Genomic DNA, 25,782 nt, shown 5'->3' on the forward strand with positions numbered 1-25,782 from the left:
TGCCTGGAAACAGATATTCTTTAATTCAAACAATTTCTGCAACATTTACACGCAAATAGAAATGCTTTCTCAATAAATAAAACCTCCTCCATCGCTTATGGATTCACTCAGATGAACATAAAAATGGGCTTTTTGGCCAAAGCCAAATCAATGGGCTGGGCTAAAGACATTCAATTCCTTGTTGCAAGTTCCAAAGTATGATTGCTGCCATCATTATTGCTGGGCTGACTATGATGGCCAAATTAAGTACCTTGCAGCACACTTGCGGTTATGGTGCTTGCATGCGTTAAAGTTCCGATAAATGGCAAAGAAAACACATCAGATATATCCCTACCCGTGGGCTTTGGGGAAATATCATCATTCAGACTTTGCCAACCACTCACAATGATAGTTTTTGATCATCCTCCTTGACTCTGCAACTCTTTTGTCACATCTTTATTGTAAAACTAGAGTGCAATTCTGACTTGCGGTGGAAACTGAATTCCACGTGGATGCGACTTGGTGCTCGAGGCAAGGAGTGATGTTTAGCCTCAGCAGCCGGTGACCGTGGGATCTTTTCCAGAACGCTTCGTGATCTGAAGCTTTATCAGCTCCTCTGCACACGTAGGGTGAATCCCACATGTCGACTTGAGGTCAGAGTACGATGCACCACATCTGAAAGCACGCAGGCATGCACAATTAGAAAAGCCAAAAACAAACAAACTATATCGTCAGCAAAACAGAAACGAACCCTCCAGTTTCAACCCGTTAAAACAATATCCTGAGTGAATGTTTGTGTTTGAGTGAGGGAATACGAGTATGGTAACCTTGTTTTCATGTCGTGGGTGTGACGGACAAGTGGAGAGTGGAACGAGGCCATTACCTTAGAGCTAACGCAAAGCCCTGAGTGACTTCTCCTGCATTTGGGCCAAGGAAGTGAATTCCGAGAATCCTTTGTTTTCCCTCTCTCTCACACACTACCTGTGAGCAATAGAGGTAAAAAGATTAAGGAGGTGTGGAATGTGATGGGGTTTGCCAAGTGAATGCATACATAACCACAGAATTCCTGGTTTATCTTCTACTTCGGATGGAAAACGATCTCGAGTATAATGTGATGCAGTGTTCGAGCCATCATAACATGAACAGCACAACTATTGTAGTATTTTCATTGTAGTTTGTTTGGTTTTCATTGAGGTGGCTTGGTCGTTGAGTATATACCTTGATGTAACACTGATTACTATTCCTGTTGGGAACAGAGTACTCCAGTGGTTTGTAATATGCATGGTACACCTGGAAAAGAAGGAGGTGGGACTCAATAAAACAAGTTTCAAAACGTGGCAGTCTTTGTAGAACAACGTCTCCAATAAGCCCTCTCAAATGCACAGGTTCACACCTGGATGAGAGCACAAAGCATTGTGTTGTGCTCTATGATAGCAAGGCCGAACCACACAACAACGATGCTGTGGATGATGCAACCTCACCAAATTTGCGATGTAAAAGAACCATTTTCCTCGAACCATTGATGGAGATGATGAACCATTGATGGAGATACTCGAACCATTTTTTTTTTAAAACTACATCGTTCAACAAGACAAAAGTTGCCACTGCCATGGTCCACCTGTCTTGATGGACCAACATAGAACCAGCCAACAAAAGGTCAAATGGATATTTTCAAAAGAAATAAATGATAAAAGACAAGGAACATCACAATTTAAACATCACAATTCCTCTGGAACGTTTTAAAAAATTTATTCATTTATTTTATTCACTCATTTTATTTATTTGTTCACTCTTTTAAAGAGAATGGACATACCGATCCCGCATTTGGGACCATCGTTTTAGTTTGTGGGGGGAGGGGGATTGGAGGATTGTGTGATCATTTTTTTCTCTATCTCCATTAAAGAGACAGCAACTAACGAATGTTTAGAAATGGCAATGACAAATCACGAAGCCACAGATCGACCTGCATGTTTCAGGCTGAACTGATTCTAATCTCCCTCACCCCCCCCCCAATCCCCACCACTCAAAAAAGGAAGATAAGACCTCAAGACACTCAAACCATTTGAGAATTTATAAATAATTCATTCTTCATAGAAACCAGCTCCCCCCCCAATCCCTCCCCCAAAAAATTTAAGCTTTGTCAACAAACGAAGTGCAGTTTAGATTATATTACACCCAAGACGCATAAGAAGTTACTCCCAAGATGCGCGTACGTCGTCACACCCGAGGTATACCAAAGGGATTATATACAAATTACGTTGAAGATGTCACGACTGAACTGATGTCTTTCCTCCGATTCCCCCTCACCCTGTCACAGACACAGAATATAGCAAACACATTCTCCTTCCACCCCCAATGTGACAGTTTCAAAATCTCCCACTCGGTGAGGGGGGAGAAGGGTGGGAGTGAGGGTGGGGAGAAATTACTTCCACTTCAGCGAATCACACTTTGAACGAGCAATAGCTTTTCGAGATAAGTACTTTGTGAAGGAGAAGTCTAAGCATGCTTTCTTCAAAGAAAGACATGTAATCATATTTGTTGGACCAACCTTATGTTAACAGAAAAGAAAATCGTACTAAAATACGCAATTTGGTGTCTGTCTGTGTCTGTCTGCCTGTCTTTAAGACTGCGATACATTTGGTCGGTACTTATCCAATCTCAACTAAACTTGACAGGACGGCGAAGTCACATGACGGAGGTTGTAGCGTCTTCATTTCCCCCCCCCCCCCTTGCAAGGGTGTTTTCCACCCAAGGAGTTCAGGGTTCAAAGGGTTAATTCTGATAATATCATCCCAAGGGGTTTTTCATCCTTGGACAAACACCGTGTTAACGTGTATAAATAGCTTATCACTGTGTTTCACGGGGTACCCCTACCAGAGGTAAAAAAAAAATCTTATAAACCCCAAACACGTATGATTACCTTTTTAATTGAAAAATGATTAATCACAACATTTCAAGTCCTTCTCATTTACCTCAATGAGATCAGGGCTCAGCAGGGCTGTGGCTTTTTCTTCCGTTAACCCCACAGAGCCGAGCTCGAGTGGAGTAAACACAGTGGTAGGAACCTGTGGATTCATAAGAGTACAGCTTATTTTTTCCCATTTGGGAAATGATCAATCCTCTTAAAATCTCGATCACGCTCCGGTCTACTGTAGAGTTCAACACGCAATCCGACGCACAAGTATGGCCGCATAGTACAAGGACAAGAAATAAGAGAAAAACAAAATGGTGGTTGTGATCGTTGTGTTGCAGCCGAGTTGTGGTAACTACGTTTGTATAGTCCATCATCGTCGTCGATCCAGCAAAGAGGCGCTGTGCCAATAAACGTCCCGCTTTTATGGCAACTGGAGTCAACTCAGGCCGACCCTGGTGAAGGGAAGAGGAATGATTCCAAAGCTGCAATAAATAATCACTTAAAGGATTTCAAAACGAACACTCATGCTCAAATGAAGTTCAGAGAACTAAAGGAGAAAATGTCAAGGTCTCTCACCTCCACCTCACTTTCCTTTCCACTATGTCATCATTCATCCATTGTTACCCTCACCAAAGGAGAGGGTATTGCATTTGGGTCCGTTTGTTTGTTTGTCTGTTTGTCCGCGCAGATCTTTAGTGTTTCTCAGCAACCGCTTGTCAGAGTGAGACAAAATTTTCACCATAGGTGTGATGACTCATGTAGAACGTTTTAATAATAATGACATCATAGGTCGTGGCTGCTGCAAAAACCGAAAAACTTTGGACCTCTATGTCTGAAACCGCAACAAGGAAAAAAGTTGAAACTTGGCACACGGGAAGTATTCCTCATGGAGAATAAGTGTGATTTTTAATGATGTCATAGGTGCCTTCGTTATGACAACATAATTGCATGTGTAGAATGCTACATCTGATCATTATGAAAATTTTTGAGGGTCATCTTAGGGATAAAATAGTCCACAAAAAAACAATAAAAAGCTTGAAGTCATCAGTCATGTGATTTGGCAGCCATATTGTTAAAAAAAAAACGTCAAAAATCTTCTTCACTGAAGTCGCTGAACAGATTGAGCCGAAACTTTACACGTATGACCACCTATCCATGAGGAACAAAAGGTTCACACATATGACATCATAGGTCACATGGTTTGACAGCCATATTGGATTTACTCTAAATCCAATAAAAATCTTCTCCAGAGTGGCTGAACAGACCGAGGGGAAACTTCACACGAATGTGCCCAAAGCCTTGGGAGTACAACTTTAAGGAAAAATTGATAGGTCACATGGTTTGGCAGCCATATTGGATTTAAGAAAAATATTAAATAATGTTTTCTCTGGAACAGCGAAATCAATTGACGTGAAACTTCACAATTATGATCCAGTAGTGACGCAGAATACATGTTTTGAATTTCAACTTGATCGGGCACATTGTCTGGCAGCCAGGATTATTTGATCTGGGTTATTTTTGAATAAGGCTCACTTGGCTGTGCTTGGATGGGTTTGAGGGGAAAGGAGTAGCAGATGAAATGTGAATCCTATCCAGGTTCCTCCTGATGACTTCAAGTTTGCTTTTCGCTTGTTGGGGTTCCTTCTGATTACTCCAATGCAGGACTGTACCTATTTGGTCTTCCATTTGATTTGAAATGAATTTAATTTCATCCCATTCTGAATTCAATTGAATACTGATTAAAAAAAAAAAACATCATGGGTCAGGGTGAGGTGTCCAATCAATGCGGGGTTGCATCAAAGCAGGATGTCTTGGTACTCGGTCATCCCTGCCAGCAGTTATAAAGTGACAGTTCTAATTATGTCTCTTATTAATTACGTAACACACCAGTGCACAAAACAACACAAACACTAAACAACACACGACACAAAACAAGTCCTGGCGAGGGTCTGCAATCTCTGATTGCTTTTTTTTTTTTTCTTGTTCACCATTTGAATTTCCTTTACATTTCTTTTACATTTTACATTTTACAGTCTACAATAGCAAGAGAGGCTGGCAGGAATGGCCTGGATATATGAAATTGCTTCGGCAGAACCGACGCTCTGTAACAGAGTATGGTACATCACAATCACAATCAATAACAAAGAACTTCTGGAGACATTGTCCGTGAAGAAACGAGGTGCATGATTAATAGGCAAAATCGTGAGTATCTGACGCAATACACGAGACATCAACAATGCTTGCGAGCCCCCCGGGTGTATAACAAGGGAATGTAAGGGGTACAAGTTACAAGTTGCGAGAACTTACATTGACGTGTACACAACAGTGACCAGTGATCATTCAACGCGCCCATCAAAAGTGCCTCGGGCGTTACACGGCCTGTGCCTAGAAGGCTTCCTCGGTTTGAGGTCACAGACCCATTTCCTCATGGACAGTGGTTATGAAATGTCTCCACATTATTTTCACAGATCGTCCTTTTGGTTTTTAGAATGGAGCACTTTCATATCGGACATGCAAGTGCACGTTTGTCCCCTCATGAAACATAAATTTGTGCCTTTCCATGGCATTCACCTCTTTAACAAGTATGGGGATAATGAATTGTTCCAAAACCATAATGCCACAGCTCAGTCTCACCTCAAGGGAGATTGGTTTTCTCAATCTGCTTTACCAACTACTTGGGACAAGCATTGCTTCTCAACCACTTTTTGGAGATCAGACTGTAATACTGACATGTCCAACTTTAAAATATTCACTTTGCATTAATTTAGTCCCAATGTTATTAAACTTCCATTCACATCCCTTTCTTTCTCCTTACCTCTGCCACATCCCCGATGGCGTACACTCCTGGGCAACTCGTTTGATCATCCAATCCAACTAGTACCTTTCCAGTCATCGCGTTTGTCTGCACACCAGCCTTCTCCAATTGGAGGTCATCTGTGACTGTCTGTCGGCCTTGAGACGAGACAAAAAGAAAGGTACGTGCAAAGTGGTGTTGTGTTTCACAAGACATGACCATGGACCACCACCTAAAGGAGCAGGGCTTCACTAGTTCATGCCAACATCAGTCACAGACAGCATCATTTCTGCCTTTCAAAGCTTCATCAGCATGACAAAGTAGTCGAATAGGAAATGTGAAAGAAAAATAACGAATACCCCTGACTTCAAGTGAAAGATCATAAATACATGGTTGCGAAGACAGCGAAGATGATACTCATGTCAATATTTACTGCCATTCCTATCTCTTATATCATCTTCAATACCTTCCCACCTCTTTTCTGCTCTCTTCAAAAAACACACACACACACACACTCACGTGCAGCCTTGTGGCCGCTGGTGCTGCATTATTCGTTAGGGATGCGGCTCTGCCGCTGATACAGTGCCCCTATTACCAGTACACTGGTAATCATTTTGGCGACATCGGAAGGATGACAGGCTGATTCAACCCCACCTGGTGTTAATTCAGCAGCTGACGGGGCTCAAACTCAGGACCCTGGGATCCTAAGCCCGCCACCCTAACTGCGAAGCCAACGCCAGGCTTTCTCCAATACAAATGGTAGTCAAAATGTCTCCCCGCCTCAAACTCTGGACGGATGGTCCTGCACCAGCCAAATTCGGCTAACGTGTTTGCCCATTTTGTCTATGGTTTCCAGCTGTTATGACACGCTCTTTCCAGTGGTGGATGAGTTTACTGAGGTTCTTAGAATACAAGTGTTTTTGCCCCAAAACCTTTTCAAAAGGTCAAGGGAGGGAAGGAGGAAGATTTCTCAATTGCCTGGCTGACTGTGGAACCGGTGTTACCAGCACCCCGAGCTCTCCAGGAAGTTACGTTACTTCTCCAAAGGTCACAAGCGATTTATCTGATCTTTAAAATAAATAAATAAAGCTGAAGTCTAGTCTTGTCCAATATATATAAATATATATATATATATATATATATATATATATATATATATAATTTTTTTCAATATATACATATAGATTATTGTGTAATAGTTTTTCATGAGCTTTCGACCGATTAAAAAAACAAAATTCTGGTGCTTTTTAAATTTATTGCATTTCTCACAATCCCTGGTCATTTGAAGTCACAATTTTTTGTCATAGAAACCTTTACGTATCCTTTTTCAAACCGTTCCTCCTCAGGCACATTCAAGTTCTACCTACCAACAGCCCACATGACTGTGTCAAACTCCTCCTGTCCTTCGTTTTCATCCCACTCGTCCTTTTGTTCCTCTTCTGAAACATCCTTTCGTCTCCGCCAAGTTACTTGTAGCCTTCCTTCCTGACTGCGTTGAACTCGTTGTGGCTGACAGCCAGACAGGAATTGCACACCCTCTTCACGAAGTGACGTAGATACGAGGGAGGCCATTTCCTAGAGGGGGGGAGGGGGGTTGGAGAAGAGAGTTAAAAAGGGCAAAGTCTAAACTATAATAAAGTTGTGAAGCAAGACAATTGCATTTTGTTGTCATGCAAATGAAGGAAGGAAGGTATTCAGAGGTCATGCCATGTTGAAACATTTGGGCCGGATGGATTAGGCTTTTAAGCACCTGGGTGAGGAAAACCTGAACAAAACCCTCCATTTGGTGGAAATCTGGCATGAGGAAGTAGTGATGATGAATTGCTTTTACTATCGCTACTGAGACTCGTTTTAGAGCTAAACAGATGCAAGGGGTTTGTGAAATGACGGTGGAGTGATTAAAAAAAAAAAAATTGGAACAATTGGATTGGGCAAACCTTTTGAAGGTCAGAGAAATGGTTCCGAAATGAGAAGGATACGATAAAGGGGATTGAGAAGAGAGCAAACTTTGACCAATTTGGTCAGACACTGAGGGAAGCGAGCAAGCAAAGCACGTATCGAAGGAGAGCACAACCTGATCAAATCCTCTCAGGCAGCAACTCCGAACCATTAGCGTTGTGTCGAGGCCAAGGCCTCTGAGGAATCCCGCCGTCTCCAAAGCAACATCTTATTAAAGTCAAAGATACACCAAAGTATGGCAAACATGGGTGGCTGGTTGAGAAAGCAAATCGTGCTTTTCACGTTAACTTGGTTTGCATAAAACGCAAAGCATGAGCTCCACATTTGATTGGTGGAGTTTGGTTTGCTCAGCAAGTTGAGCATCTCGTGACATCAAAGCATTGTTGTGTGAAAGGATACAACCTCCACCGACCACCAACCTGAACAAGACAGACAAAGGAAAAATAAGGTGATAGTCAAACTACAGTTTTAGAAAAACAAATACGCTGCTTATACTTTACAGTGAACGCTCAGAACACGTGACCACAGCACAGGTGCCAGTGAAATATCTTCCCATATAATACCAAAAACAACAATAATAATAATAATAATAATAATAATAATAATAATAATAATGGGCTCATTTGAACACACAACAATGCAATCAAACAAGGAAGCGGGGGGCAAGCAGGTTGATAAACAGTGCGCGTTCTATTGACATAATCCATATGATTATTTGAGATACGACATAGGGTGGGAATCGATGCCCTGATCTATCGAGACTGCGCTTTTCGACTGGTTTTGGAAATGAGACACCTTGCAATGTGCTAGAACAGCGAAACGCTTACATTGGGACCAATCTACGGATATCGTCCGCTTTGAGGTTACCACACTCAGTCCTGCAGGTAGAATGTTCCCAAAAATTGCCAGATGTCATTTACCATCGGGTGGAATTGTATGCCGTTTCACTCCTAAAATTCAGACCAGGGATGGTCGAAACTCCGTTCGATGCATGCTACGGTTTGTTTAAATCGACGAGAAGTACGATAACGTTTAAAACACAAACAAAGCGACTGCTCATCATCCTTACGTTTTTTCTGGTGACTTCTGAAGCCAAAATATATCATCACTGGTAATGCCATGCTCTACAGCCCCGGGGACCTGCACAGGAATGAGAAAGCTTTCACCCACGGGGGCAAGCACATTGTGGAAATGGGAGGGAAAAATAGAGGTAATGAAACCCCGGAGAGAAGTGGAGACGGAGGAAAAAAAAGAAAATACATCAAACTCACATTCTCCGGGTACTTGGGTCTCAGGCCCACAGCAAGCACCACATTCTCGGCACGCAACAAGACCTGCACAAGCAGACACATGTCACTGAACATAACACTACCATCTGCAACTCTATTGACGTCATAGAAACCAATAATCGTATTATATCATGTACCAAATTAAGTAATGTCGCATGTTCATTGTTCACTATTACATACATTCTGGGAAAAAATAAAACAAAAAGGTAGTGGGAGGATGGGTGGAAGAAAAATATATAAACGCAAGACAATGGAGGAAGAGGATTATTGAGGAATACAAAAGGTAACAAAATTGGGGGAGAAGGAAAGGGGAAGGGTGGGGATTGGTTGCCTTTTGTGTACGTAATAAGTAAACGACCCCTTTGGAAAACCTCTCACCAAATTCAATCAAAAGCAAACACAATTCATTTTGTCCAGAGAATGTGGTACAATCACCATCTTGTTTTTGCAATCCACTCCAGGGTGAAATGCTTCTCTCCCGCCCCCTTGTCTGCTCATTACAATGTTGCTCTTAATGGTGTGTGTCTGTCTATCTGTCCCGTCAGTTGAATCGTCAGCCTACTGTCAGATTGTCAGTGATCTACCTCATGTCGCATCAGAAATTCCATGAGACTATCTGTTTAAGGATAAAAAAAATTGCCTTCGTCGCATTTCATGCAGCGATTCATTTCCATGACAAACCCTTTTGCAATTAAAAAAAAATGTATTTCTAATAAAACAAGCATTTTAATTAAACACATGGTTTTATGGGAAAAAAAAGAAAAAAAAAGGAAAAAAAAAAAAAAAAAGAGGACCTCACGTCCTCAAACTCACCTGGATTAGGAACAAAAGTCACTCAAATCCCCCGTAGACCTCTCAGACCCTAATATATATATATATATATATATATATATATATATATATATATATATATATATTAATGCCATGAACAAACTTTAGTACATCATGGGTGTTGAAGGTTGTGTTCAAGTTTCATTGAAATCGTGTGTGCAGTTTCAAAGAAGAGAGCAAATGCCTATTTTGGGAGTCAACCCCCCCCCACCCCAATAACCCCCCCTAATGAGTGCAGAGTTTGATGCGGTCAATAAACCTTCCTTAGACATCAGATATGAAGCTTGTGGCCAAGCTTCATCAAAACTGTGTGTTTGGTTCAAGCAATAATAATGACTGAAGTGTTTACGGACTGACTGACTGACTTACTCACTCATCTACAGACACTGCTCCATCGCATAATCTCACCAGACTAAAGTCCAGGTGAGCTAAAAACGAAGAGATAATTTGAAACATTTATACCGTAGCAATCAACATGAGCAATACGGAGAGGCAGCAAGTTGATAAAAGTGTGAAGTTCACAAATGCACAACAAATTATAATGGACAAAATACCGTAAAAATCCACTAAATAATCACTTCCCCATTTGAAATGACAATTAGAAACGTCAAAACCTAAGGTTTTAAATTTGAACAAAAAAAAACCCCCCATAGATTGGCAACCATTGTGCAGGCTTGATGGGCTTAAAGGATTCCTCCTGGCATTGAGGTTTCTTATCAGGGAGATCATATCATTTTAACTATAAAAGTCTTATTCAAGTGAAAGTACAATGATGTCCACTATTAAATGTCATTTTCCCCGAGTGCGATATCTGTGTAAGTTCCTCCATTGAAAATCGTAAGTGGTCTCGGTCCTTTAGGATCTGGGAGGAAAATAAAACCTCATTATTTAACCCGATAAATCAGGGTTATTTTAAGGAAAAAGGAGAAAACCCAACAAGGAAGTCTGGCACATCCAAGCAAGCAGCATCAAGGTCACACAAGTTGATGCGGTACTGCTGCGCCCATCCGACTATATTGCAGAAGTACAGCCATGATCTTTGACTTACACGAATAGCCATCTTATACAATCAATTTGATCAGCTTCACCTCTTTGGAGCTCGATACACCTCGGATAGTGTGCTTGTCCAAAAAGCTGCCTCTGAAGTTGAAGTATTTCACGTGTCTGGGCAATAAAAATTAATAATCATTGCAAATTAAATGTAAGTGTAACAAAGTATTACTTGTCATGAATCAAAAATTAAGTTTGTGCACACAAATAAAACTAGTTTGTGTATATTGTTAGCAATCAAATGCACCGCTCAAGACAGAGCATCCATACTGCCGAAGCAGTTTCTTGGTATAGTTATGCCGGGCGACTTGGCTATGCAAGGTGGCTTGGCTATGCGGGGCTGTTGTCGTTGCCTTGCGAGCAAATCCGTCAAGGGAAGAATTTGTAATTTGTTCCAGGTGCCGGCGATAACTTGCCTACTCATCACGAAAGATATTGGGACCTTTAATGTCCACCAACGGCCAGTGCAAGCAGACGGATCCTCCATCTTAACGTCCATCCAGCAGACGATGCACACATTGATGCCTCACTCTGCTTGCAAAACACCAGGATGACAGTTTATAGTTGGGTCGGGAATCAAACGCAGGCTAGGCAGCTCAAAGATGAGTGCACGCACCTCGAATATTTCCTGCCAGCCCTGTATGTTATTAAGTATCATTAAATTTCTCCGCACTGTCCCACAGTTAGAACCCTCACTCCTCTTACACTTACACTTCCACGTGTATTCATACCCCCTAATTCCCCCTCACATCCTTTCCCAAGTCCCATCCCTCACTTGTCCTGCAGTTGAACTCGATGTCCCCAGTTCAGTGAGCGCACGTGATCTCGCAACTTGGATGCTAATGTCGACCTGGACACACACAACAGAAACATTTATGAGTTAAAAATAATACATTCACAATAACATCAAAAACCAGGCTGAAGAATTGACGTTTTGTATCCCACTAATGGGCAGGATCCAGATCCGTACCTGAACCAAAATTGAATCGGCCTGTTGTCACCAAACCAACTCATCCACCAAGTTTTGTTTACAACTCGTCCACAACTTTTTGAGATATCGTGCTACATAATCGGTTTTAGCCCCGTCACCTCAATGGTGAAGAATCACTTAAAAAATTATCGGATCCAGATCTTAACCAAAATTGAATCAATTCGTCATCGTCAAACACCCAACCTGTCCACCAAGTTTCATCCGAATCCGTTCACAACTTTGAGATATCATGTTATTATAGCATTTCTGGCTCTATCTCTAAATGGTGAAGAATAAAAAAAAAATAATCCAATATCCGAACCCAGATCCAGATCCTCACCAAAATTGAATCATTTGGTCCTTGTCAACCTACGCCCAACCTCAACACCAAATTTCGTCCGAATCCGTCCACAACTTTTTGAGATATCCTGTTCACAGACAAACAAACAAACAGACAGACAGACAGACAGGGGTGAAAACATAACCTCTGTCCACCTTGGGTGGATTGAGGTTATGTTTTCTGAACCATGGCTCACGACATAGGGAATCCAGATTCAAATCCCATGGACCACCTTGTTTGTCCATTGCCTTCTATTCAGGTGAAAGTATAATGGTATCTACTATTAAATGTCATTATCCCGAATGCGATATATGTGCAAGTTCCTCCATGATCCTGAGATCAATGTAAAAATTGGACAATAAGAAAAATAATAACAATAAAAAGGGAAGAATTTTTACATCAGAGTCCAAAATACAGTGTGTGACAAGTTTAACTTCACGTTCAGATAAAATAATTAATATTACTTAATTTTCTATCTTCACTTTGGTTGAACTAGTGAAAAATATCAGCATACTGGAACGCATTTAAAGGACGGTACTCCATTTTGCGCTTGCTTCATGTTTTGTCCCTAACATGGCCTGTCCCAACAGACACAGACAGACACAGACGGAGGGAGGGCCTTTGATGCCACAGCCTCAAGAGGGATAAGATGGAAAGCAGCAGCACGTATCTATCATGGACAGTCGTGTTCCACAACACCTTTGATAAAGGTTTTAGACGTGGTTACAAGCTGAGAAGAGTACAAGGACTTGGCCCTACAGAAAATTCCAAGATAATGAATGGCTTTGGTGGATTTTGAAAATATGATCTGCCCAAGATTGTACAATGTATGTATAGGTCATAGTGAGGCTCAGAACCTCCAGAAACTGTACCTTTACCAGAGGCTGACCACAGGAATAAAGCAAGATGATCCTTCTGAAGGTACAAACTTAGTGTGTGGGACATTCCTGCAGTAAAAGACATGTTCCAGGGAAGATGACCAGCTGCTTATTTTCCCAAGAAGCAGCTGCAGCTGCAGCATGCCCGTTGCAACATGGGTGATCGAGGAGCAACCCTGTACCGAGTGGTCATTTGTAAAGTGACAAGATAGATTCTCCAGTGCTGAAGAGGTCATTAACATCTGTCTCTGTCTCTCAAAATGATCAGACTCTGGTCTGATAAACAGAACATGTCCTTCAATCTTAGAAAATCTCACAGTCTACCCAATTGCTCCAGAATGATCATCAAATGAACCCACCTATCTAGTTCCTTAGTCATCCACTGGAAGAGGTTCTGTCTCTTAAACCTCCAGGCCTAACCGTCAGCCATGACCTTTCCTGCACAAACCACTTAACAAAGCTGGTCTCCAAAGCCAGCCGCAGACGAAGCATTCCTCCGCGATCCAAGTCCTTGGAAAATCAGAGCCACTTAGAGTGTACAGGTCTTTGTACGAAGCTCCATGGAGTACTGCTCTCCACTATGGGTTGGCACCCCAGCATCACATATGTCTCTCCTGGATTCAGTGGACTCTAAAGCTCTCAAAATTATCGGAATCTCCCGTGATGAGACTGAAGCACAAGGTTTGTTGCTCTCACATCACAGATAGGTCAGTCGTCTCTGTTTTATACCGTCTATTCTCCAACATTGCTCCTGCTATCTCTGCTCTCTTAGTTCTCCAACCCTCCCCAGCAACTCCAGGATGCACATCTCTTATCATCCCCAATTCTGACCAGTGCTATTTATTACCCCCATGAATCTTTCCAAACGCAACCATTTTACTTCCTCGTTTCAGTTTCCTCCCCTCCTCCCTCTCTTCTTTTCCTGTTTATTAATCGTCAAGGGCCGCACAAGGCGGAAGGTCCAAGCTAGGTCCTTACCTCCAGCTCACCTTCCCTCTGAGCTGGAGGTATCAATAAAGGCCGCGGCCATCATTTCTTTTGGGGGGAGGGTGTGTCTGTGTGTGGGCCATGTTCAAGTAGAATTGTGTAAGTGATTTCTTTTGCTGATTGTACATTACATTTCTCATTCGGATAACTCTGCTCTTTGTGTGTTCCCTCTCTCCGATTATTGTTATAAATAAATATCCCTTTTTTTGAATGTACCAGCTCGTTTCTGTGTTTCTTTCATTGGCTTAGCACGCTGTGTATTGAGAGATAGTGAGGGTAAATTGTTCATTTGGTCCAGCGCAACTCTGGTAACTCCGCTCGGTTACGCCGGATCCGAGTCGTTACCTGCGACTCGGATCGGACAGAGTCGGCCGAGGGTGTGGTTCCCCGGTAGTTAGACTGCGTGGGTATTTAGGTATATTGAAATTGGCAATTGACCCTACTCCACGTGGTCGACCTATTGGCGATCTTCAGTCAGATAAGGGACCCGTGACCTTTGGGATTTATCTGGAAGGTACGACCTAAATTCCGGGTGTTCGGTGGAGACGACTCTACTCCTCCCCCTAATGGTCGTGCTCGCCACCGACACCCGGCCCCACAACAATACTACATAGCATATTTCAAAAATGTAATGGACCCGATATGTTCTCGTGGATCAGGCATTATGGGACGGAGGTATGCGCTCTACTGAGTGTCCTTCTAGTTCGTAATATTTTCATCTTTTCTTTTTGATAACACATGGTAAATTATACATGAGGAGACATCAGTGTCCCTTTACATTAATAAGGATATGAGTAGGCAATAGAAAAAAAAACAATCAACATAGTATATAGGATTTGAACCTTGGAGCACTGCACCATCAGCCAAGTGCTCAGATGGGAACAGAAAATGGGCCAAGGTTTACACTGCAGCATTTTTGTACAAACAATAAAATCGATCACGTTTCGGAGCGTCAAATCAATTTAAATAGTCTCAAAAACAAGCCACATATTTAGATACAAATCCAATTTAAGTCTGCTGTGACTTAAATGACGACGACTACGAACCAGTCAACCTTGGCCTCAGCAGGAAGGTCCCAACCATAAGAGCGTGCGTCCCGTACTCCAGCGCCCAACAACGCAGCATGATGCATCAGCTTCTTGGGCACACAGCCCACATTGACACACGTACCTCCAAGCCCCCAAACGCTGCCTGCATGAATAATGGGGTCAAGCAGGTGCAATGCTTTGTTGTATAGTTTCACTGCAGTGTCTGTCGTCTGCAGGTGAGATTTTGTGAAGTATGAAAGCTTTTCAAAACTTGAAGGGCACTCCGTGGAGCGCATAACTCCACCATGTAATGCCTTATCCAGGAGAACATATCAGGCCCAATACATTTTTGAAATATCGTGCCATATATCGTTTTTGGCCCCATCTCTCAATGGTGAAGAATCACTTTCAAAATTAAATAAATCTCGTGTCTAGATCCGGATTTGGAACGTCACCAAAATCGAATAAATTAGTAGTGGTCGCACACCCAACCTGTCAACTAAGTTTCATCCAAATCCGTCCACAACTTTTTGAGATATCCTGCACACAGACAAACAGACAGACAGAGAGGGGTGAAAACAGGACCCCCTTCACCTTCGGTGGGGAGGTGATGAGTAATTTGGCAAAATAGAGAGGGATAGCAAGGAAAACAAGGATGCTTAACACACAGGAGGAGGCCATTTGGCTCATCATGCCTGTGCTTTCGCCACAATCCATTCCCATAATTTTATCTCGGTTGAGTCAACCATACACCAACTTTTTTCTTACCATCAACTTAATATCTACATCCCTCAACATATACACACACAGAGATGGTGTGGAATTTCATATCAACAACTTAAATGGAGATAGGCCAACCAGCTTTGCAGCTCCACCCGAAAGCTCTGAGACGCAGCACCCCCGCCAACACTGCATCTTAACTTTGGAGCTGAATGAGACTTTACATCTATATCAACCCCATAACAGACAGTTCATTGGTGAGCTTGTACAAACGAGCTATTCTGCCATCCAGTATCAGGTGGAATAACCTCATGCATTTTTATTATGAAGTAAATAAAGCTCAAAGTATACATTGCTCCAACTTCAAAAACAATCTCTGTGCAGACCGATCCACAAATAACCCACACCCAATGGCAGGTAATAAGGAAATACACACCTTGAGGTGAGGGTTTCACGTAGTCCATCACCGCAACCCTTTTGCCATGCTGAGCAGCTGAAAGAACACAACCTGTTATCTCAGATCAATGCATCAATGACAATAAAATAAGCCAACAAGCAAGCAAAGGTAAACAAATGAGGAATACTAAACTTTGTCAAGATTAATGTCGGTATGCATTGGCGGACCGGTCGAATGGGTTTTTATCAAATTAAGGATGACAAAGGTGTGTGATGTTGATGCCGTTTGGAGCAAAGGTGCTTTTCATTCCAACGGCGGTGAGCTCGTCTTTATCAGCCTTCAGTTTCCAAAACCTTAATCCAAGATAAAAGATAGAGATGGTTTTCAGGAATGGAGCAACAGCATCACTGTGATGCAACAAACCTTCTTTGGCACATGCCAACCCACCAGAACCACCACCAATAACCAGCAAGTCGTACTCGTACTTTTCTGCAAAGCCAACACAAACAAGACTGGATCAGTTTGTAAAGCTGCTGTAATGGTACAATGAACAAACTTGCTCTCTTGATATTTGCTGAAGGATATCACATCATGCCTGCACTATAACGATACAGTGGCGGGTGAGCCCGCCACCACGCCGTAATTACTGCCTCGGCACCAAGGGGGGATGACCACAGAGTTGGGAGTCTCCAACTCTTCCTTCTCATCCGTGCTCATGCCCCCTAACAGCAACTCCTCACGACTCAACTGCATGACTCCGCAGCCCAAGTAGATTTTGCAACCACCGGCGGTCAGCACATCTAACCCTATTAAGCATGGGTCGCACACCTCCGCCACCCAAACCTCTATTCTCCTTTTTGTCGAGTCCAATTTAAGGGTCACGAAACCACGTCCTATGATGGGGGCCGTTGCCCCGGTGGCTAGCTGCAAACTATGATTTTGCAGACGGTGGATCTCATCCCAACCGTCAACACTCGAATTAAGGATCACAGGGCTGATTATTGTGGCGCTTGCTCCTGTGTCCACAACGGCGTCTACCCCTACGTCGGCGATTTTGCACCGAATTGTCAAACTACCAGTGCCAATTTGGCCACAATAAATGACCTGTCGCAGCGCTGAGGGATCTTCCCCATCTGGGTCTGCCGAACACGGCCCTGAATGCTCGGCACTCGTTAGTTTCCCTGGGACTGGCGGGGGGAGGGGGGTGGTATTGGGGGCCGGCTATTCCGGTCTGTACGGGGCAGAGTTGGTGGTCTGGGGGGCCAGACCTTTCCCTGCGGTGGCCTTTCCCTGCGCGGGGACCTACACTGCTGCTGCAGGTGGCCCACGCGACCGCAGTTAAAACACTTAACCGGGTACGGTGCATGCCTCCGGTATTCCAAATTATACCCCCCCTTGTTCCGAATTGGGGTATCCGCCAATGGCCCATCACGTGTCCTTCTGTGAGCCGCCTGCCATACCATGTGTCCTTCTGTGAGCCGCCATGGTTAGCCCCCCGCTAACCAGCGGTCAACCATGTCCCGGACCATTCCCTCGAGCTCCGCTCGGGTGCCAAGACCAGCCCCGGCTCCAGGTGCACACCTGCCGGACAGCTATCGCATGTCACTCGGCTCCTCCAGCCGGCGGCTTTGCTGCCTCCCATCGGGCGGCAGCGTCAGCCACCTTCTGGAGGTTTTCTGGGCGAAATGTTGTCAGCAGGGCCCTGGTGTCAGTTCCCGCAAGAGCCTGGATGAAATAGTCCAGGGCAAGGTCTTCCTGGAAGAGCGGTGCCATATTTGCATGCGCGATCCCCACCGCACGGCGAATGTCGTATGCCAAACCCCCCATTTTTTCATGGGGCTGACATTTACGCCCACTGAGCTGAGCTTTAACAAGCTCACTCTGCTGCTCCACTCCAAACCGGTTATTTAGGGCCGAACTGAGGCTTGCCAACGTTATCCCTCCCGGGGGCATCATTGTGAGGACCTCGGCCGCCGAGCCTTCGGTGGAATCACCGCCCTCATTCCCCACAAAACACACTTGGACCAACGACAGCTCCGATGCACGCGACACGAAAGGCTGAAATGCCGGTGTTGAAGGTAGATCGCTCCAATTCCCCGTAGAAATTGCCTGGACGACACGGGCGAGCACTGGATCATGAGCCGATTCCACCGCGACCTGTTTGGCCGTGATCGGCCCGCTTTGGACCTGGCCCAGCGCGAACACATCAACCCGGTCGGCCGACTCAGACGCAGCTGGATCCTCCGCGCAAGGCAAGCGCGAGAGCCCGTCGCAGTTAGCATGCTTTTCGGTGCTCCGGAACTGAATATCGTAATCGTAAGCAACAAGAAACAGACACCACCGCTGTATCCGCGCGGCCGCTACCACCGGTACCCCGCGTTCGGGTCTCAAGATGAATTGAAGTGGTTTGTGATCCGTCTGCAAAGTGAAATGCCGCCCCAGCAGGTATTGATGAAACCTCCGCACACCCCAGACGAGGATGAGAGCCTCGCGCTCGATCTGGGCATATTCCCGCTCTGCTGCGGACAGGGTCCGGGATGCAAAACAAACAGGCTGCTCGGAACCATCGTCCATCTTGTGGGAGAGCACTGCCCCGATGCCATATGCAGAGCTGTCACATGCCAATAAGAGCGGACGCGCAGGCTCGTAGTGCACGAGGACCGTATCCTCTGTGAGCAGCCGCTTGACGCGGTCGAACGCCGCCTGGTGTGCAGGCCCCCAGGCCCAGCGCTCATCCTTCCTGAGCAACCACGTTAACGGCGCAAGTTGTGAGCTGAGCCCGCACACGAACCTTTGTTAATACTGGGCCATACCAATGAACGAGCGCAGCTGCGTCTTGTCGCGAGGCGGTGGCATGTGCTGAATCGCCTCCACCTTCCGAGGGCCTTTCAACAGCCCCTCCGGCGTGATGATGTGCCCGAGGTATTCCAAGCGCTGCTTGAAGAACGCGCACTTGTTTCATTTCAAGTGCAGGCCGCACGCTTCTCGCTTCGTCAGCACTTGGGCAATGTTCGCAAGATGCTCGTCTGCAGTTTTCCCCGCAATGAGCACATCGTCCAGGTAGGTTTGAGCGGGCAGGCCAATGCAAACCTGATCCATGGCTTTCTGCCACAAGGCGGGGGCCGAAGCAATCCCAAACAGAGTCGGGTATATCGATAAAGCCCTTGACACGTGTTGATTGTCAACAGGTCGCTACTCCCGGGATCCATCGGCAGGTGAAAATATGCATCACGCAGATCAAGCTTCGTGAAGTATTGACTCCCCGCCAATCGTGCATATATCTCATCGATTGACGGCAGTGGATATTGCTCCACGCTGAGCCCCGGGTTAACCGTGGACTTGAAGTCCCCGCACAATCGGACGTCTCCATTCCGTTGCAGCACCGTGACGACCGGGGTGGCCCAATCTGAGTACGACAGCCGCTCGATCACTCCCCAGGCCTCCAGCCTATCCAGTTCACCCTTGACCTTGTCCCGCAGAGCATACGGCACCGGTCGTGGTTTACAAAAACGAGGAACCACCCCCTCCTTCAGGAAGAGTTTTGCCTCCACGCCCTTGAGTTTCCCAAGGTCGTCGCAAAACAACCCTTGATGTCTTTGAAGAATCTTCTCCAACTGATCCTCCCATCGGCTCGGCATGGGTTGCACAAGGTGAACGGCAGCCCAGTCTAGCCTGATGCGGGTCAGCCAGTCTCGGCCGAGGAGAGACGGACCCCTCCCCCACACGACGTACAACGGAAGCGCGGCGACCTGGCCTTGGTACCGCACAGACACGTCTGCCATCCCGACTGGCGTTATCTTCTCGCGGGTGTACGTGAACAGTGTGAGGTCGGACCTGATAAGCTTCAGGTCGTTGAGTCTACACGCGGTCTGTTCGCCGATGATCGACACCGCCGCTCTCGTATCAACCTGAAACGTGATCGGCGTGTTGTTCACTTTGATTTCCACAGTCATCGGGCGCGCCGCCGCAGGGCCAATTGAAAACAGGCCCATCAACAGCTGCCGGTTCCGCGCCGGGTCGCTGAGGTCACCTCGCACATCGCCGTCCATGACCTTAACGGTGGCCAACACCCTTCGGCACACACGCTTCCGATGACCCACCTTGTGACAACGTAAACACACGGTGCTTTTAAACGGGCACACACGGCGCAGGTGTCGACCTCAGCATCCCAAACACGTCCGTGGGGTCACCTCACCACTCGTGCGGCCGCGCGGCGACGTCTGGCCCCGACCTGCACCGAAGGTCGTGCGTGCGTCCTGGGGCGCTCGCGACACCGCGTGGGCCCCTGGGCCATCCGGCATGCCGCGGCCGGTGATGGCCCGAACATCTCCGAGAGTCTGCTCGACAGCTGTAGCAGTGTCGACCGCCGAGGTAAATCTAATGGCTTCACCCTTCAGCCGTAGAACCGCCGAAACCATTTTCGCATCTTGCAAACCAGAAATAAAGCGATCTCTGAGCCGAGCTGGACGCTCTTCCGCCGTGAACTTGCAGGCCACGGAAGAATGCTTCACTCGCACCACGAAATCTGTGATGCGCTCCTTTGTACCTTTCGCGAGGCGTTCGAACTGGTATCGAGCCAGCTGTAATGACTTCTCCGGCGCCATGTGTGCTTTCATATTCTGCACAATGTCCCGAAACGACAGCGCGTCCCCACTGGGCTTGTCCAGCGCCACCAAATCACTCAGCAGTCGATAATGTTCCGCCGATAGCGAGGCGAGCAAGATCGACTTCTGTTTGCTCTCGTCGACCACATCATTCGCGTGGAAATAGCATCCCAACTGTTCTGAAAACAATTTGAAGTCGTCTCCGATGAAAACGGGCACCTGTCCGTGCGCCGTGACTCGTCGATCAACCATCCTCGTCACCAAATGTGGTGTCCGAGGCGCAGCGGAACATGGAGAGCGAGAGCGTAGCAGTAACTTCACTTTATTGCCCTTCCAGATGTACTTCACCGCCAGCCCTAGCGGCCGAGTCATGATACACGAAAACCCAATCACGTGATACAGCACAATAACAACGAACCTTTGCCTCGAAATGTACGAAGTGGCTTCTCGTCTAAAGGACACGTCTGCAGTCTGGGTTGAATAGCCCCCACCACTCTCCCATGAAAGTATAAAATGCTTTGAAATGTAAAGTTGTTTCAGTGCAAGTACCTGAGGAAGTATTAGAATCTCAGGGGCTTGTACTCCTTGGAACTGACCAAGTACCAAGTTAGAATAAAACTCTCTGATGTAATGTGGAAGTGAATTGAATCGGGTTGGTCTAACTGTTAACTTAAGTTAGAATAAATGAAATAGAAGATAAAAAATATTGCAATCAATGGGGATTCTTAAGTTCATTGTATGAGGGTGAAAAGTGTATGGTGGATAATTAGAAAATAAATTGTTTCACAAGGAAGGACTTGTGTGGACATTGATTTTCAGTGTTAATGGGTTTTATGCAGGATTTTATAACCAAATCGGACAAACGTTAAACTGTCTGAAGTCAAAAAGGATTCCACAATCGGCCAGGTAGAATCCTTCAACGATCACAACAAGGTGGGTTAAAAAAATCCACAACATGCCTTAGGCACAACCCAGCTCGTGACAGCTGATTGAGGACTTTGTTTAGGTTCTTGAGGTGTTCATGTTGTGACTTGCCAGCCACTAGAATGTCGTCCTGAAATACGACTGTCTTTGGTACAGTTTTCAATCATGTCTCCATCTTGCGTTGGAAGATTGGTGCAGCAGAGCGAATGCCAAATGGGCATCTGTTGTACATGTAGAGTCCTCGATGAGTGTTGATGCATGTATAGGGCTTGGAATAATCATCCAGTTCCATTTGAGCAAAGGCATTGGTCAAGTCAAGCTTAGTGAATGTCTGGCCACCATTGAGAGTGGTGAACAGATCCTCTGCTTTGGGCAAAGGGTAGCCATCCAGCTTTGAATAGTGGTTGATCGTCGTTTTGTAGTCCCCGCAAATGTGCACCGTTCCATCTGCTTTGAGTTTTGAAATGATAGGTGCTGCCCAGTCGGAGTACTCGACCGATGAGATGATGCCCTCACTCTGTAGGCAGTCAAGCTCACATTCGATCATTGATCGTATAATGGAGGACACAGGTTGAGCCTTATGGAACAATGGCTGAGCTTCTGCAGAAACATGAATCCTCACTTTGGAACCTGCAAAGGTGCTAACACCATCGCTGAACAGGCCAAGGTACTTGTTGAGCACGGTATCGTATCCAGCATCAGAGTTGGAGACTGTTTACGTCACTCCAATTAAGTCTGATTATTCGTAACCAATCTCGGCCTTAGAGGGTTGGTCCTTCTCCACGCACTATCAGTAGTGGTAGGACATGAGTGCTGTTTCTATATCCTACAGTTACGTTACCTGAGCTAACTACAGGAACCACCTCCTTGGTGTATGTTCTCAAGTCAGTAGATGCAGGTCGGAGTGCAGGAACCTGACTCGGAGGGTAGATGGAGGTGAACTTACTCTCGCTTATAATTGACCTGGAAGCGCCGGTATCAACTTCCATTCTTACCAGGATCTTATTGTTACATCAACTTTAATTGGAGCTCTTTCTTCAAACAGAGAAAACCTCATCAAGTTCCTCACTTGACTCTCGGCTGCAGGTTGTACTCTGTGACCTATCGTCCGCTGCATCAGGGTTCACCCCAATGTGATAAGCAGGAGACAAGTTCTTCGACTTGGATCGAGACGACACTTCAAGTGTCCCTGCTTACCACAGTTGTCACAGGTATAATTCCTGTACCGACAATGGAAAGCTTGATGATAACCACCACAACACCAACACGTTACCCCAACCTTCCAGGTAGATTCGGAAATGTCAGGAGGTGGAGGAGAATTTGGTGGCTTGCTTAAACACTTTTGCTTGTAGCCAAACGTTACCTTGTTAACCGACGGGTCCCGCTGGATAACTTTTGACTTGTTGGAGATCACACGCAGGCTCTCGGCAGTTTGTATACACGCAGTGACTATTTCCATGATTTTAGCCAAATTGGGGTCGGATTCAGTGAGGAGTTTCTGCAGAATTATTGAATACATTACAGCCCGATATGTTGTCGTGGATCAGGCATTACGTGGCGGAGGTATGCGCTCCACCGACTGCCCTTCTAGTTTAGTAGGCGTTCATCAGACATTCTTTTTCCACAACCAGACCATCTCAACTGAGCAACTCAGAGGTCCACTCAAGCCTTGAGACTGGGTAAATTGGTTGTTTTAAGTACCTCTGCGTTGAGCACTTTCTTCTGTCATTTAATGTTTATTATTACTAGGGTGTGGCCGTACGTGCAAAAAATAATAGTAATTAAAAAAAAAAAACTTTCAAACCGCGTGCCAGAAACAACAACCACACAGGTGGTTCCTTCGCTCTCGTGTGCCCGTACGTGCGTGGCCATAGGTGCAAAAAAAACAACCTTTCAAACAAACACACAGGCCGTTCCTTTGCTCTCGTAAACGACGACTGGATTGGGGCATTGTGTTTATCTATAAATGCGCAGAAGAAATCGAGAAATTATTATAATATAGTAAGTCATCACTATCCGGAAGTCCGTACGTTGTAACCCGCAATGGGGAACGTGCTCTAACTTGGCCATAACTTGGGAACCACTTGTCCGATTAATTTCAAACCTTGAAAAGGCAAACAGAGATTGCTGGAATTATAGAGATAGAAGATAGATACTGTGGGTGCAAAACACCAAGCAACTGTCCTGTCATTGGTAACTAAGGTTCCCTTTCCCCATCGGCCATGCCTACGCAGCAACGTGTCCTGTCATTGGTTTGGTAAATAAATGGCCATAACTTGGAAACTGCTTGTCCGATTAATATCAAACCTTGAAAAGGCACATCAGCGGCTACCCAGCAATATACGTGGCAAGTTTCAATTAGATCGGACCAGCGGTTGTCGAGAAACAGCGGTCACACACAGACACAGACACAGACACAGACACAGACACAGACACAGACACAGACACAGACACAGACACAGACACACACACATTGCTGGAATTATAGATAGATTATCCTCAAACAGGTTTGGTGTAAATGCCCAAGATTCCTTCGGTGATGGCGACATGTTGTCCACGTCTCACAAGAGTGGGTTCTGTGAACCATGATCGTTTTCTTTGACATCAGCTTGGTGGTCAGGCTTCGTTGGAGTGCCGGCTTGAGTGAGTGCTTAAGCCGCTTGGCGAGCGCTCTACCAGCTGACTGTTAATGGAACACAGCGCGAGTGCAGTGGTGAAATAAAAAACGTGGAAAATGAGTGGTTAACATTCCGAAGTTTCTCACAACATTCCGAATCGCCTCATGATCCTCGTAAGAGAATGTCGAGCTCGGGTTCACGAAGCGACTACCTGAAACACGATGGTACCATCGACTTCGGAAAGGCCGCACCAACCGCGCCATAACCAGCTCGCTGCGTCCTGCACAGTGTCGCCGCCGTCGTCACTTTCAAGTGTACTTGTTGCTTGTTGCGTTTTTAAATTCCGTTCGACATACAATAATCTATGTACTTCACGAATTTTGACAACTAACCACAAACTTCCCCAAATTCTGAAGGGATGAACGTTCTATACTTGTCGAAGAGTGCGAGATCTACCAGGATCTATATGTTGCGTGAAACCTACAACGATCTATATCCCAGTGTTTCTCAACCTTTTTTGTCCCACGCCCCACTTTGATTTCCAAAAAAATCGTATGCCCCACCATGATTGGAGGCACTTCAGTATATACTACATATGTATTCAAAAGGATTTATTAAAACTTTATTGAAAATGTTATTCGATTTCTCCTCACTTCAATGGGAGCCCTGCCATTGCCCTGCCCTTGCCCCTGCCCTTGACGCTGCCCTTGCCTCTGCTCTTGCCCCTGCCCTTGCCCCTACCCTTGCCCCTGCCCTTGCCCCTGCCCTTGCCCCTACCCTTGACGCTGCCCTTGCCCCTGCCCTTGCCCCTGCCCTTGCCCCTCCCCTTGACGCTGCCCTTGCCCCTGCCCTTGCCCCTGCCCTTGCCCCCGCCCTTGACGCTGCCCTTGCCCCTGCTCTTGCCCCTGCCCTTGCCCCTACCCTTGACGCTGCCCTTGCCCCTGCCCTTGCCCCTGCCCTTGCCCCTACCTTTGCCCCTGCCCTTGCCCCTGCCCCTGGCCCTGCTCTTGACGCTGCCCTTGCCCCTGCCCTTGCCCCTGCCCTTGCCCCTACCCTTGACGCTGCCCTTGACGCTGCCCTTGACCCTGCCCTTGCCCCTGCCCTTGCCCCTACCCTTGACGCTGCCCTTGACGCTGCCCTTGCCCCTGCCCTTGCCCCTGCCCTTGCCCCTACCCTTGACGCTGCCCTTGACGCTGCCCTTGCCCCTACCCTTGCCCCTGCCCTTGCCCCTGCCCTTGCCCCTGCCCTTGACGCTGCCCTTGCCCCTGCCCTTGCCCCTGCCCTTGCCCCTACCCTTGACGCTGCCCTTGCCCCTGCTCTTGCCCCTGCCCTTGCCCCTGCCCTTGCCCCTGCCCTTGCCCCTAGCCCTGACGCTGGCCGCAGATTTGTTTGATTCGAGGAACCAATTTTGTCCGTTTCAGCCTTAAATCACCACGTTTCGTGATTTCCAGTCGATTTCTCTTCGCTTGCAGCAAATCGGTAACAACACTAAATCCACAT

The 25,782-nt window shown here is 46.0% G+C and overlaps 1 protein-coding gene across 2 annotated transcripts; it reads right to left on the bottom strand.

Annotated features, from left to right (window-relative positions):
• Nucleotides 1-24,742, bottom strand: TXNRD2 (thioredoxin reductase 2). 2 transcript variants are annotated; one of them, XM_085897711.1, is made up of 17 exons: nucleotides 24,494-24,742; nucleotides 16,560-16,625; nucleotides 16,176-16,232; nucleotides 15,038-15,182; nucleotides 11,592-11,666; nucleotides 10,855-10,930; nucleotides 8,918-8,980; nucleotides 8,716-8,786; nucleotides 8,046-8,065; nucleotides 7,762-7,853; nucleotides 7,055-7,262; nucleotides 5,709-5,845; nucleotides 3,250-3,345; nucleotides 2,952-3,044; nucleotides 1,198-1,269; nucleotides 863-960; nucleotides 1-654 (listed from the first exon to the last, which is right to left on the bottom strand). In XM_085897711.1, exons 1-17 carry the CDS (start codon nucleotides 24,543-24,545, stop codon nucleotides 525-527), a joined length of 1,551 nt encoding a protein of 516 aa, XP_085753837.1. In that variant the 5' UTR covers nucleotides 24,546-24,742; the 3' UTR covers nucleotides 1-524. The 2 variants fall into 2 exon arrangements, with proteins under 2 accessions (XP_085753837.1, XP_085753838.1); XM_085897712.1 differs by lacking the exon at nucleotides 15,038-15,182.
• Nucleotides 24,743-25,782: the final 1,040 nt, after the last annotated feature.

Source organism: Eptatretus burgeri, chromosome 10 (genome assembly GCF_056783735.1).
Source record: "Eptatretus burgeri isolate ZD-2024b chromosome 10, Ebu_testis_v1, whole genome shotgun sequence".
Lineage (NCBI taxonomy): Eukaryota > Metazoa > Chordata > Myxini > Myxiniformes > Myxinidae > Eptatretus > Eptatretus burgeri.